General features: G+C 38.3%; 1 protein-coding gene and 1 long non-coding RNA gene across 2 annotated transcripts in view; one reads left to right on the top strand and one right to left on the bottom strand.

Moving 5' to 3' along the window:
• LOC122669539 overlaps positions 1–6,188 on the top strand; it is a 25,208-nt gene extending 19,020 nt beyond the window's left edge. Inside the window, exon 3 of the mRNA XM_043866316.1 lies at positions 5,292–6,188. Within this exon, the coding sequence (XP_043722251.1) occupies positions 5,292–5,699 (408 nt within the window). The 3' untranslated portion in view covers positions 5,700–6,188. The remainder of the gene's footprint in view (positions 1–5,291) is intronic.
• Positions 385–13,568, bottom strand: LOC122669543. Its single transcript, XR_006334039.1, has 3 exons — positions 13,557–13,568; positions 3,197–3,199; positions 385–731 (listed from the first exon to the last, which is right to left on the bottom strand). It is a non-coding gene; the product is annotated as an uncharacterized LOC122669543 (long non-coding RNA).
• Between the last annotated feature and the right edge of the window lie 315 nt (positions 13,569–13,883).

Genomic DNA, 13,883 nt, shown 5'->3' on the forward strand with positions numbered 1-13,883 from the left:
TAGAAATAAACTAACCTAAGGCTCCTACTAAAACCCTAGGCTTAGGGTGGCTTCTTCCAATTGAGGAGGCTAGGATTTGCATCAGATGGTGTCAGCAGGCCATAAATCTGGAAATGGCCAAAATACCCTTATGGATTGGTTGTCCTAAAGAAGTCTCTTCTTTCCCCTTTCCTCTTTCGTTCTACTGCTACGGAGCCATTGCCGTGGGTCAAAGATCTGCTTTTTCCCCCTGCATTTTCCTGGTTCTGGATTTGAGGCCCGACGTGGCGAACGTGAGGAAGGGTATTGACGCCGAAAAGGTTGAAGTCGATTGGGATTCCATGAATTCGATGTCGCAGAAGAAGAGCTTGAACTGGGCCGGGGTGGATTGGGATTCTTGAAGGAAGCAACCCGAGTCCTTGCAAATTGTTTCGCTAAGAACTCATGAGGAGGGATTCTGGAGTCATCATCATCAAGATCACCTTCATTAACTCTCCTGTGACTATCTCTGTAATCTTCCTTAAGGATCTTTGACCAGTCTGGGATGTTCACCGGTAGCAACGAAGAAGTCAGAACTCCGGCAAATGATGGTCTCCTCCATTCTCGACCCTTTTCGTCGATTTCTTCGAAGCTCTTGATCTGTGTATCATCATTTTCTTCAATTCTGGGGGTGATGCTATTGCATCTGCGTGATTCGAAGCCCAGATATCCGCTTCATCGAATTCAAAATAGGAATCAAATTTAATCGAATTCTCTCTTTCTACCCCAAGAAATCGGTAACTGGTTCTCGAAAGGTAGCTCTTCCTGGTTGCCATTTTAGTGAGCAAAACCCACACTTCGTCTTCTTCCTCTTAATCTTCTCTCTCTCTCTCGCCCCCACTTTCTCTGCAATTTCTTTGTTTTTGGTCTTTGGAAGGTAAGGACTTGGTGCGCTTTTATAAAGATGTAAACGGATAAGGTTCTCTTCCTCTTCTTCTCTCTCTCTCTCCTACTGAGCTCAATTCAGCTCCCTCAATCTACCCTTGGTTGTGAGAAAGTAAGGGACTAAGGAAGGTTCCTACGAAGGTCTTTGATATTCCAGCGCCAGCCATCGCACGATTTGCCAATAGAAGAAATTCCAGCGCCGGCCATAACAGCGTGAATCCCGCCGGCCTGCATGATGATGCAACTTCTCTCTAAATTGAGCCCTAAATTGTTATTTCAAGGTTGGAGATGGAATAAGGGTACAAAGGTAATTTTACTTTTGGCTATTTTGAAAAAGATGTATAAAGGCTATTTTGGTCTTTTACATTGTAAAACTAACACTTAACTAACTCCGTCAGTCCCAGGGGTCTGTAAGTAAGGTTTTAAAAAATCTTGGGGGCTACATGACAGGTCAACAAACCTCAGGAGGTGTACAAGATGTTTACTCTTTTCCTTATTTTTCGTTTTGAAAAAGAATTTTGGCAGAAAAAAACCAACACCTTGAGGCTGTAGATTAGCCAACATGTCTAACATATATAAAATTGAGCTTCAACCACTAAGTATTAACCCTTTTTTTTTTTTTTTCAAAAATTTGTTGCAAGAAAAATTTTTAACCAGAAAATTTAAAAATTAATTTATAAACAGAGAATTAAGCGACTCCGTGAACTTGTAGATTGGCCTATGATGTCCGACGGATAAAAACTGAAGCCTAAACACTACATATTTACCTTTATTTTTGCAAAAAAATAAACTTCAGGGAAAAATGGTATACCTCAAACTTTGAATCATCAAGAAATCTCGCTCAAATGCACCAAATCTTCATTGTAGATGTGTTGTAGTAGCCTCTAACATGTTGTTCCCCCAAGATTTGCAAGTGATTTTGCCAAACAATTCAAAGCAAGGGTTTTTTTTTGGTTGAAATTTCTTATTTTCGGTCTAAACCTCGAAATGGGTTGAAATAGCAACTTATTTCCTTCAAAATATTGCTTTTTATATAAAGCAATTGTTTGGCGGTACGAAACCGAATCCCAATGGTACTGAAATTTGTAAGTTTCGTTCTAAACTCCTGCATATCTGCAGGGCATTTCGTTTCGACCAAGATGGAAACTGAAAAAATTCTCGAGACGACCGAAATCTTGAACTATGGTTTCAGTTTACTTAAGTAGGTTGTTGGGTCAGATTAGGAAGCTTCCCTCATAGCCCATGCATGAATATAGGGATTTAATATCCGGACCAGATAAGAGTTTGTTATCAGTTATTATTCAAATAGTTGACTTGAGTGTGTTTAGGACACTCCTACATGGATTGTGTTGGAAGTGTTTTAATCTATTTAAACTGTCTTCTTTATTTTTTTTAACGGGCCCCATGATTTGATATAGAATATAAATTTGTTTTTTGTTTGAAAGTAAGATTGTCTCCTCTCTCCCTCTTACTATTCTCTCTTTCTCTTTGCGATCTGGCCTCTCTCTTCTCTCATATGCAATCAGAAAACTCTCGTTGTTAGGTTTTGATCTCAGCTTCTGATCTTAAAATCCCATCACAGCAGATCCATCTATCTTATTTGTGTTCTTTCATGAACTTCAAGTGATACAAGTGCGCTTACAAATAATTAATGAACATCTTAATAAGTGTCGGTGACTTGGGCAACTATGAAGAAGTCAACTGCTGCCCACGCTCGAACGTTTGGAAGCTTCCTTCGACAAGCTAATATCATTTGTTGAACAGTAGGCAGAAAGGAAAGAAGACAAGCACTGTTGATGGAGGACGAAGTGACTCCAATTGCCATTTTGATGAACAACCCGTGGAAGAGAATAAACTGGTTGATCTTTGATGGAACGAGTTGAATTTGTGCTTCCAAGTTGCGACTTCAACCATAGTTGTCATGGCGACGCCACGTCCTGGCGCTGGAGAGGGTTGCATGGCGACCTACGCCATGGCGTCCCTCTTTGATTTCTTCTTCCTGTCTCTCTTTCCCTCTTCGATTTCTTCTTCCCTCTTCGATTTCTTCATTCCCTCTTCAATTTCTTTCGATTTCTTCTTTCCCTCTTCGATCTCTTCTTCGATTTCTTCTCCCTGTCTTCTTTCCCTCTTCGATTTCTGAATTTTTTTTCTTAAAACTTGAGAAACAATAGAGAAAAAAAATAAAACATGGCTTGAGTATACATCTATTAACACATTAAAAATGGAGAAAATAAAAAATAAAACATGGTTGACATGCTCGCCATGTCGATATATCGACGTGACACCCCTCCACCGACTTGGATCGCCGTGACGCCGTGACAACTGTGACTTCAACAATGATCTTCTTGTTGCTGATTTTGTGCCATTGGATCATGGTCTGATCATTGGATCAAGGAAGAAGTTGCTAATCGGGCGTTCATGATTTTTCTGTTCTACAAAACTTGAGGGCAAGTTTTTTTTCCAAACAAAGGAGGAATAATGCACGATCTGGGTTGGTCTGGTTTGTTATAGAATCAGTTTTTTTATCCATACTAGTCCTTGTTTGTGGAGATTTCTGGTCTCCTTAAAACCAGGATCGTGGGATCTAATATTGATATTCTCTTCTTATTTTTATTATAATTTAGTTATATAATAGATTAGAATAAGTCAGTCCTGTTTATGAGTCTGTTTTGTTTCTGTTTCCTTATGAAATTAGGTTGTTGCGTCAGATTAGGAAGTTTCCCTCATAGTCCATGCATGTAGGAAGTTCCCATTTTGTTTTGGGATTTATCTTTTCTTTATTATTCTAATATAGTTGGCTGGAATATAGAGGTTTAATATCCAGACTAGATAAGAGTTTGTTTTCAGTTATTCAAATAGTTGAGTAAGAAGGTGGGCCTTGGCGCAACACGGTAAGGTTGCTCCATTGTGACCAAGTGGTCACAGGTTCGAGTCTGGAAACAGCCTCTTTGCGAAAGCACGGGTAAGGCTGCGTAGATTGTGACCCTCCCAAGACGCCACAGTGACGGGAGTCTCATGCACTGGGTATGCTCTTTTTTTTTTAATTCAAATAGTTGAGTGTGTTTAGGATACTCCTCCATGGCTTGTGTATGGAGGTGTTTTAGTCTACTTAGTCTTTTTTGGACTTCTTAATATAAGATGCAAGGCTTAACACCCCCCCCCCCCCCCCCAACCCAAAAAAAAAAAACCCCCAAAAAATAATTATGGAATAGGTTTTTATTGGGATTTGAAAGTGAGATTGTTCTCTCTCATATGCAATCTGAAAACCTTTCCCCTTATTTCTATTCTTCCACATCTCTCTTTTTAGGTTTTGATCACTGCTTCTGATTTAAAAACCCACCATTGCAGATCCATCTATTTGATCTGCATCAGTTTCTTTTGTGGATCTATCTTCTCTATTTTTCCTCTTAACCTCTTTTTTGTTGACAGTGTTTTACATGGGAATTATTTGCTTTTCACTCTTGTGTTTATGCTTTCTGATGATTGTATCCCTACATGATTGAATCCCTTATTCATATAATTCGAATTTGATTTTAAGGTCGTGATTTTAATTCTATAACAATTTTCTGTCATTGCTCTAATCGGATAGTTCTGTAGTATGCCATGAATTGGCCAGGAAATTCTGGCTTTCTTAGTATGCTTTATAGAAAGGCAGACCCATGAATTTGCTAGGCTCATATAGGCTCAGTGTTTGAGCTGCTGCAGGTATGTTTATAGAATGCAGGCCATGACTAAGCTGAGGTCAAACAGGCTCAAACTGTAAGCTGCTTGGAACTCGGGCTGATCAACGATATCACTACAATATTCACTGTGACAGGCTAATATCTATATTACCCTGTGTTCCACTGTTTGCCCACTTGGAAAACAGAATTCATATTTGAACAATTATTATGATACTTGACACTGGAGTTGTTATTAGTTCCAATTGGCCATTTGTACTTTGCAAGCTTCTAACCTCTATAGTATCATATTATTTATTGTCTTTCACTCTATATTGCATCTGTTTATGTTTGATGTCATTATAGGATGTAGCTTCCATGGTATAGAAATGCATATGCTTGTGGGCCTAAGTATGTCTTTTACCTCATCCGGTAGCATATCTTGCAATTTAGAGCAGTCACTCACTTCCATGATGGTGGTATTTTCTCCGATGAAGTTTTAGAATGTGAAAAATAATGTCAGAAATGTTGCTGGGCCAAATTACCTTAAGTGTAATTCTTATATATACCCTAAAAAGTCTACAGAAGTCGTCGTATAAAGAAGCACATTGGATTGTTTGTGTGTTTTCAGATATTTTAGTAAAACTATGTTTTGATCAGTTAAGACGCCAATTGTTCATTGTTTTATGTTGTTTTTTTCTAAATAAAAATTTCTTCTGATCTTTGCAGAATGAGCTTGACTATGGTGGAGAGGAACCCCCAGTGTCCCCCAGATTGCATTCCCAAAATCAACATTCCCTGCCCACAACACATGTCATGAATGGCATCCAAGTTTCTTCTGGTTCTTTTGGGCCAGCAACTGTTGGGCAGGGTCCACGTTCGGGGCAGTCTGATAGTCAAGCGAAGAATTCAGTTTTCTCGAATGCTCTTTCAAGTCCTGTTCGCCGTAGTCTTCAGCATTATCATTTGGCTCAAGGAGGCTACCATCCAAACAGTATGATGCCCAGTGGAAACGGAGCTCGGAATAGTGAAACCAACTTTACTCATCACCAAAACAGGGATACCAACTCCCCTTGCTCGAATGATTCCTCCATGGATATGCATGCGGACAGTCCTGGTCATGAATCTTCTTATTAATAGTCGGTGTTGCAAGATTGCTGCCATGTGCGGGTACAAGTCTTGGAAGAGACCGGGGGATTCAGTCTCTATCGTTTGCTTCAAGTCCCATATGAAAAGAAAGGTTTGAGAAGATTGTTACTTGTGGGAATAAGCATGCAACATGTTTCTAGATGTGGGTTATGCAAAGCAAAAAGGTAGTATGTTCTCATGAAGCGCGTAATGCAATGTGATTGATGAGCACCAGAACCGTCAAGTTGTCAAATGAGTTGTGAGAGGTTCTCTTGAGTCGTTTCGGTGTTTCTATATATAAATGTTAAGGTGTTTCTTTTAATGAATCTCTGACATTTGATTGTAGGCCCTCTTTAGAGATTTACGTCGTTGAGATAGCTTGTAGTTAAAGATATTTTGCTTTCTATGTTAAAATTCAATTCTCATGGCGAACCTGTATTGGTGCTGCTTGTAAGCATTTATGTTGCTGACTTTCTGCATTCCCATGAATTATTTTTGATAATTTGTAGGGTCACCAACCGAAAATCGGTTAAATCTGGGTGGTGCTTGAAGCCCTTGAGAGTTGTTGGAAAATTATTTCTCATTTTTCTCTGAAGCCCATAATTTACAGGGAGTGGTACTTCTCTACATGTGGCACAGTTTGGATAGGGTTCTCCAAGTGGCCGGACCTTGGTCCTGACAAATGGCATTGAATGTGAGTCTGAAATTTGACATGCTACGATTGGGTTAACCAAGCAAAGCCAAATACTGGGTCATACCCTAACCCCTTTCCCCTCCCCTCTTCCTCTTTTCTTTTTGCCAGTTTGGGAGGAGTTTTCCAGGTGGGTCTTGGTTTTGCAGCATTGTAGGGTCAGAAGGGCTTGCATATTTGTGGATAGGTGCACATAGAGCCTCTTGTTTATATGTCAAGTTTCATCCCAACTGGAGTTGTCCAGGTGTTAAAATCAAATATTTAAAAATTAAGAATTATGAAAAGGTGTAGGAAAAAAAATTTTTTGATTGGCACATACATGGTGACTGGTGAGGTATTCAATTGAATTAAGTTAAAATTTGACATGTGACAATTCTACCACCTCACACCGTCATGTGGCAGAAATTATTGGTCCTGAATTGCTTGTGACGATTTTTTACCTAAGTTGATAAAACCTTGCCGAATTTGGTCATTTACCATTTTACTCTCCCCTCATTTTTTGTCCTTAGACAATATATATGGTTTGTGTCCACCTGTATATATTATAGATCTCTCCTTTCCCATCCACTGGACAACTAAAATTCATGATTATGTTATTATTATTTCGATTTTTTCCATATATTTTTGTGTTTTCTGATTCTTTAATGATTTTATGGTTATTATTGTTTTTAGAAAATTAAAAAAAAAAAAAAAAAAGGTGTTTCTGACCAGTTTGACTCGCCCAAATCTTCAGGTTTTGTTGAGGACTAATTGAGTTGAACAACCTGATTTTCTAACCAAGCTTCTTATGATGTCCAACACACATTTATACACATAAAAAAAAATAAAAATTATGAACCGTTCGAATGGTTAAATCCTAGTGGGGTTACATAACTGCAGTCTATGATCAGCACTTTTGTATGTACAATCATATTCTAAATAAGTTCAACCCAATCAAATACTTTCGATACTGGGTCATTCAAAGCATTACATATATTACCCAGTCTTCTCCAGTCTAAGATCAGCACTTTTGCATGTCCCATCATCTTCCAGGATATCCAATACTATGTGATTATTATTCTCTTGTATATGAACAACACTGTCCTTATAAAATGGGGGTAATAGCAATCTTAGATTGCAGATTGTGCTGGAGGTCATAACAACAACTTCTTATTTTTATTCCAATTAAATGGGGTTGGCTATATAGATCCTAACCTTCCAATCACCTTCCAATCAACTCTATTCGATGTCATATTTGATACAAGGTCTAAGTTATGCATGTCTTTCTTCATCACTTCTCTTAAGGTCATTATAGATCTTCCCATGGATCTTTTATTCCTTCATTTTGAATCAAATCATTCCTCTATACCAAGGCATCATCATAATTAATTGACTAAATGTGCATCATCAGAGCTATCTATTGGATTTGATGTGTGGAGACCACAATAAATACTCACATATCTGCACATGGATCTCTTTTGGACTAATTCTCTTGCCCTCCTTACATTTAATTGTCTTGGTTAGGTAAAGCATCTCGATTGTTGTTGTTTACATTCCATCATTGATTTCGAATATAAATTTTGGGCAAGAGATCGTTGCCTGGGCCTCTAGAGTCTACACGTATGCACACATGCAAACATCGTCCTGGTCGGGATTTCAACCTTTCCATGGGGGGCAAGGCAGTACTTCTGCACCCATGTGGTTCCTGCATCCAGTCTCATAAAGTATATTCTCATTTTTTTTTTGATATGGTGGATGTAACAATTGTTATGTCTTGTTTTCAAAACCAATTGAACTATTTTTTTTTTTTTTTTTTTTGTGCAATTTAAGGGCCGATCGGTCATCAACTCCATCAGGGCCCCACAAGGAAGCAAGGAGAGGACCCATAAGGGGTCAAATATGGTACCCATAGGTTCCACTTTTTGAAAAACAAATAAATGTGGATTAGGTATCGCTAAGGAGACATAAACCACCGATCAAGCTCCTGACACAGATCTCTCAAGGGAGTAGGCTGAATAGCGAACCACCAGGGCAAGCCCTGGATTGACAAATTGAGACTCGGATTCGGTAGCACAATTATACTAAGAATAGAATTTGGTTTCTGCATAAATATATACACACACACGTAGCAAACGATTTACCACAACCACAAGCTTCTATAACATTTGGGGTTCTTAAATGGGAATCCTTCTCCAATGAATGCGTTACTTAAGTCCAGGTGCATCGCGTACACGAAAAGACGGCTCTTGGGATCACAAACTGCAAAGAAGAAAAATCATAAAGAAAGATGTTGCTGATTAGTAACCAACAAAATTGTAAGTAATAGTGCCACTTTTTTTCCCTTCCAGGTATAGATAGTTCAGTGAGTTTCACCTCAAATTTTAGATATATCACATAACTGTGAAATATTTACTTTTTTACTATAAGTAATAGAGTCATAGGGGTTTCTTTTCCCTCCAGGGATAGAAAGTTCAGTGAGTCATTTTTATTAATTTTTTTGAGAAAAAGAACACTGCTTGGTCGCATGGCTCCTATGCGCAGACATGGGAGTGCTGAAATTACCGTCCAGCTCATTCTAAAATAAAAAATTTCATCCATGTTGATACCCCTATGCACGTACTCTCATTGGCTGACGCACTGATGCATGGACTACACACAACCAAGCAGCAATAAATTAGAGCTTGTCTTTATTTTCATTAAAACGTGGGCTCTGGCCTACACCAAAGTTCTAAAGCCCAGGCCCACCCAAACACATGGTCTGTGGTAGAAGGGCTTAGGCAGGCTGGGCCAGTGGGCCACCCGATGCCACCTCTATACCCAAAACAAACCTTGTTACTTCATGCTTGAAATTAGAGCTTCAATGGTTGTATAGAAATGTAGAACACTATATTATTGGGTATTCGCGAGTAAATTAAGAAACCTTCAATAAAATATTAGGGGATCAAAGAGGTTCATGTTCGTAATTGAACCATATATTCATCAAATATCGACCCACCCTGCATTTGTCCTCATCCAACATTTTGTGTGCGACTATACATGATATGCATGGCCGTGCACGAAACTTTTGGCCAAAAAATTAGAAGAAAAGAAAGATATATTGTATGTGTGATGTGTGTGTGTGTGTATATATATATATCAATCATTGGACGATATGAAGAGTAATACCTAGTCCTAGCACTCAAGATGAAGTTTTTCTTCTTCGTCATTGTCATCTTTTTCCTCGTCCTCTTCTTCTTCTTCTTCATTGTCATCATTTTCCTCCTCCTGTGCTCTTTTTCTATGCTCTTGTTTCTGCAAACATTGAACTCTATAATTATAAGAAAATTAAGTAAAAGAAGTAATTATCAAAAGGTTAAATAAATAAATAATTATACTACCAGACTAAATTAGTGCATCCATTTATTATTATTATTTTTTGTTCCAATAATATGTAACTCTATATATATTATTACTCAACAAATTAAGCCCGAGTAGCACAGGGTGGTCCTAGTCAAGCATCTACCTAGCTAAGGCTTGCATAAGAGGCAGGAAGCCTGGGCTGAATAGTTTGCAAATTTGTTAATCCAAAATTTCTAACAAATTCTCACTTCAGATGGGGCTTCGACTGAACACATAGGAGGTGTTTGATATGTATTCTTAGAATAGATTCTTACTCTAGTTAGAATGCATTCCAAACTGGGGCAAACCCAACAAGTTGCCATTCCTTGACATATATTCTGGGTTTCCCAAAAAACTTGTCTTTCAAAAACTGGTTAACCAAGCAAGGATATTAGTAAATAAGTGACATTTATCAAACTATATTCTTAGCGTGACATCTCACGCACAACATAGCATCCGTATCACTTCACCTTGATTGACTCCTAACCAGTTAATTAGTATTAACACTTTCTAATTTAGGATTAATTTTGTCCTTAGATAGGAAACTCTGACATAGAATATTCTTACCACTGATCTTCTCAAGATCATGTAATCCTGTATATAATACTCATTCAAAGTAATGCAAAGACAAGTTTTTACAGCGTAACATATATACACTAGAAATTATGTTTGGGAGCATGCAGATAATTTTTGTTTTTTTTTTTTGTTGCATAAATAGAATTTTTCCTAATTCATTCAATAAAAATGAAAATTTATTAAAAAAAATTTAAAATAGTTAATAATTATTCCAATAAGCTTTTCAAAAGGAAAGGGAAGAAGGAAAGAAAGCAGTTAATTAGAGCCTTTGTTTTTTTTTTATTTTAAAAAAAGACTATTATTTCGGTCTCAATTATTACTGTTACGTACGTACCTGTCTCTTTATGTAGTCAAAATAGTCTTTTGTCTCCTGGCTGTCGATTTCATCATGTAATAATATATCTGGACGTTGAGCTCCAAATGGGGTGTGTCCTCAACTTATAGGACAATCATAAACATGTGCTGTAGAGATGAGCAGAGATATGATGGCCACTTCATCAAATCCAGTAGATGTTGGCTGCTGCATATGCCTCTCAATTCCGGCAGCTCACATAGCAATATATACTTCAAACATGGAAATGCATTACTGAGATGATGGATTCCAAGTCTTCTTCTTCTTTATCATCATCTTCTGATACTACTACTTCAATAAGCTTCACCGGCCAATTGAGCACATCGATACACACGTAACAACCTCAACTGTTTTAGCTGTCGTGTTACACCAATAGTGAAAAGCACCTTCAGATTGGGGCAATCCATTATATCTACTTCTTCCAGTTTTGTAAAGCAACCAGCTGCTGGCTGCTGTGGAACCCCACTACATATTGTCTCCAATTGATCTAATCGTTCAAGTTCCAACCATAACAACCTATCAAGATCAATAATAATATTATTATTATTTTTATTCAATTCCCTTGGATTTCCTCCTCCTCTACGGCCAAAAATATTGTCTTGAGATTTGGACAGCCCTTTACACGTAGACTCCAACAGCCACGATGAGTTGGAACACTTGTCAAACCCTCATATGAATTGAACTCCACCGATATACCAAGTTTTGGAGAGTGTTCTACAATTTCCGGCAAAGCTAAAGGATCGATATCACAATTGAACAGTCGTAACCAAATTAGGCGTTTAGCCAATGGCTTCAACAAATGTGATGAAACCTTCACTTCCTTTAACTAACTTATGCAATCCAGATGATGCCAATACCCCACGTGGTATCCTCTTAAGTTGGTAAGTATTACGGATGCTCAGATGCCTTAAATTCTTCAAAATTTTCATCTCCACCGGTAGCTTTCTTAAGCTATTGCACTCGCACAACTCTAACACTATGAGCTGAAGTAGCATCCCGATTTCAGGCGGCAACTCTTGTATGGAACGACAGCGTCCTAACCGCAACGAACGAAGGTTGCCAAGATAGGATATTGAAGGTGGCAAAGTTTTTAATCTATTACAAAAGCTCAAATCAAGTATCCAAGAAGTGCACTTGGGGGATGTCCTTGATGCGTTCACATCCTTTAAGGAGCAATGTGTGCAGTTGTGGACATTGATGATGATCTGGTAATAATTGAGGTAAAGAATCCATCTCCTCATTCTCTATCAATGAAATCTTAGTTGTTTTGCACCATTCTGAGGGATCCGGTGCTTCAGCTATTCTAGCACTTGCCTTTGCAATGTACTTATTGGAGTATAATTGGCACTTATAATTCGATACAGTAGTAGTAAAAGATGTGATCCACATACCAAAAGAACGCATCACATCGTGCATTTTAACATTTTCATTGCCAGCATCTTCAAGCACAGATGAATCTCGAAGCTTTCCAACCAAAAAAAGCAACTTTATTTTTCATGTCTCCAATATTATTATGCATTTCATCACACAATAATGTATCTTCACCAATGACAAAATCCAATAATTCGTCTTTCCTATAGATCCAATCCTCAGGAAATAAACAGCAATACAAGAAGAGGGATTGTTGGATTGGTTCCAATTTTTCAAAACTAAAAATGAGTTTTGAAAATACCTCTTCTTCTATACCTTCAAGATTACAAGTTTGCTCCAATTCCCGTATAGCGTGTTTCCATTCCCCCTCTGTTATCGTTGTTGACATTGTACCACCAATAACAACAATGGCCAGCGGCAATCCATCATATTTTCTAAGAACTTCCTTAGCTAGAGATTCTATTTCTGGTTTGGATGTAATATCGACACCAACTTTTTGTACAAAAAGATTCCAGGCTTCATCAGGTGGCAATTTGTTCACTGGAATAGATCGAAGAGAATCTTTTGCTTCAAAGCGAGTCGCAAACCTTGTAACCACTAATATTGATCGAGATGCAATTAATATTTTGTAGTTATTCTCCTTCTTCGGTTTAGCAATGCAAACTACACCAAGATCTAGAGGCTCCCACATGTCATCTAAAATCAACATATACTTTCTTGTTCTTAAAAGACGAGACAATCTTTCTTTCAAGTCGTTGTCATCTTCGCATTTATTCGGATCCAAACCCAAATCTTTGGCATTTTGTTTTCGTATTTCTACGAAATTTGGTGTGGCTGAGATGGTGATGAAAATCACAGATTCAAAGTGGTCGGTGGTTCGAAAGTGCTCATTGACGTGGTGTAGGAGTGTTGTTTTGCCCACACCCCCCATACCGTGCAATCCAACAACAACATACCTATTGTCCAGCACGGCTTCGATGACCTCATGCTTCAGTTTCGCTCTTGTTGCTTGGCCGTCGATATTAACGGTGTCCAGCTCCTTCCCTTTCTGCGTGGTAGAAGCCGCCGCAGTCCAACCATATCTTGGTTCCTCATCTCCATACAACTTGTCAACAACTTGCTTCAGCTTTGACGCTCTTTTGCTCAGCTGATAGCCTGACCAGCAGGAGAAGCAGTACTGTTGATGACATGATGACCCACTACTACTACTACTCCTATGCTGCTGATCATACTGAGTTTGGAGGTCGTTGGCTTTAGATATAGCTTTATCGACTTCGACGAACCAGATTTTTGCCTCTGCTGATTCTTCAACCTCTTGTTGCCTCTTTTCTTCTTCTATTATTTTTCTAAATAATCACCCAATGCTAACAATTTGATTTAAGGTGAAAGTTTTTCCTCGCCATGGGTGAGAGGAATCTCAACTTTCTAGTCTTTGGATTTTCATCCTCTCAAGTGAACTATTTAGTACACCACACTCAAAGGCAATGGCGTCTTTTTACCTTTCAAGTGTTGGGTGAACAGTTGAATTCTCATGATAAATTTTCTTAGTCCTCGGGATGCTATAATGGATGAGTTGGTTCTAGTTTATAAATAAAGGAAGGAAAGAATCTTGACTAGTTTGATACCGCCAGAAGGGTAAAAATATAATAAACACTGATTCTTGTTAAAAATGGGGGGTAAATCTGTTCGATGTGAATCAATACCGGTTGAGATCAATCCCGATCCAATTTTCAAGATTACAAACCATGCCTACACGTATTGGCCGATAAGAACCGTGCTATTTTTTGTGTTTTTTTTTATAAGAACCTTGAACCACGCTATGGATGAAGGAGAACTCGATCCCTCG

Source organism: Telopea speciosissima, chromosome 7 (genome assembly GCF_018873765.1).
Source record: "Telopea speciosissima isolate NSW1024214 ecotype Mountain lineage chromosome 7, Tspe_v1, whole genome shotgun sequence".
Lineage (NCBI taxonomy): Eukaryota > Viridiplantae > Streptophyta > Magnoliopsida > Proteales > Proteaceae > Telopea > Telopea speciosissima.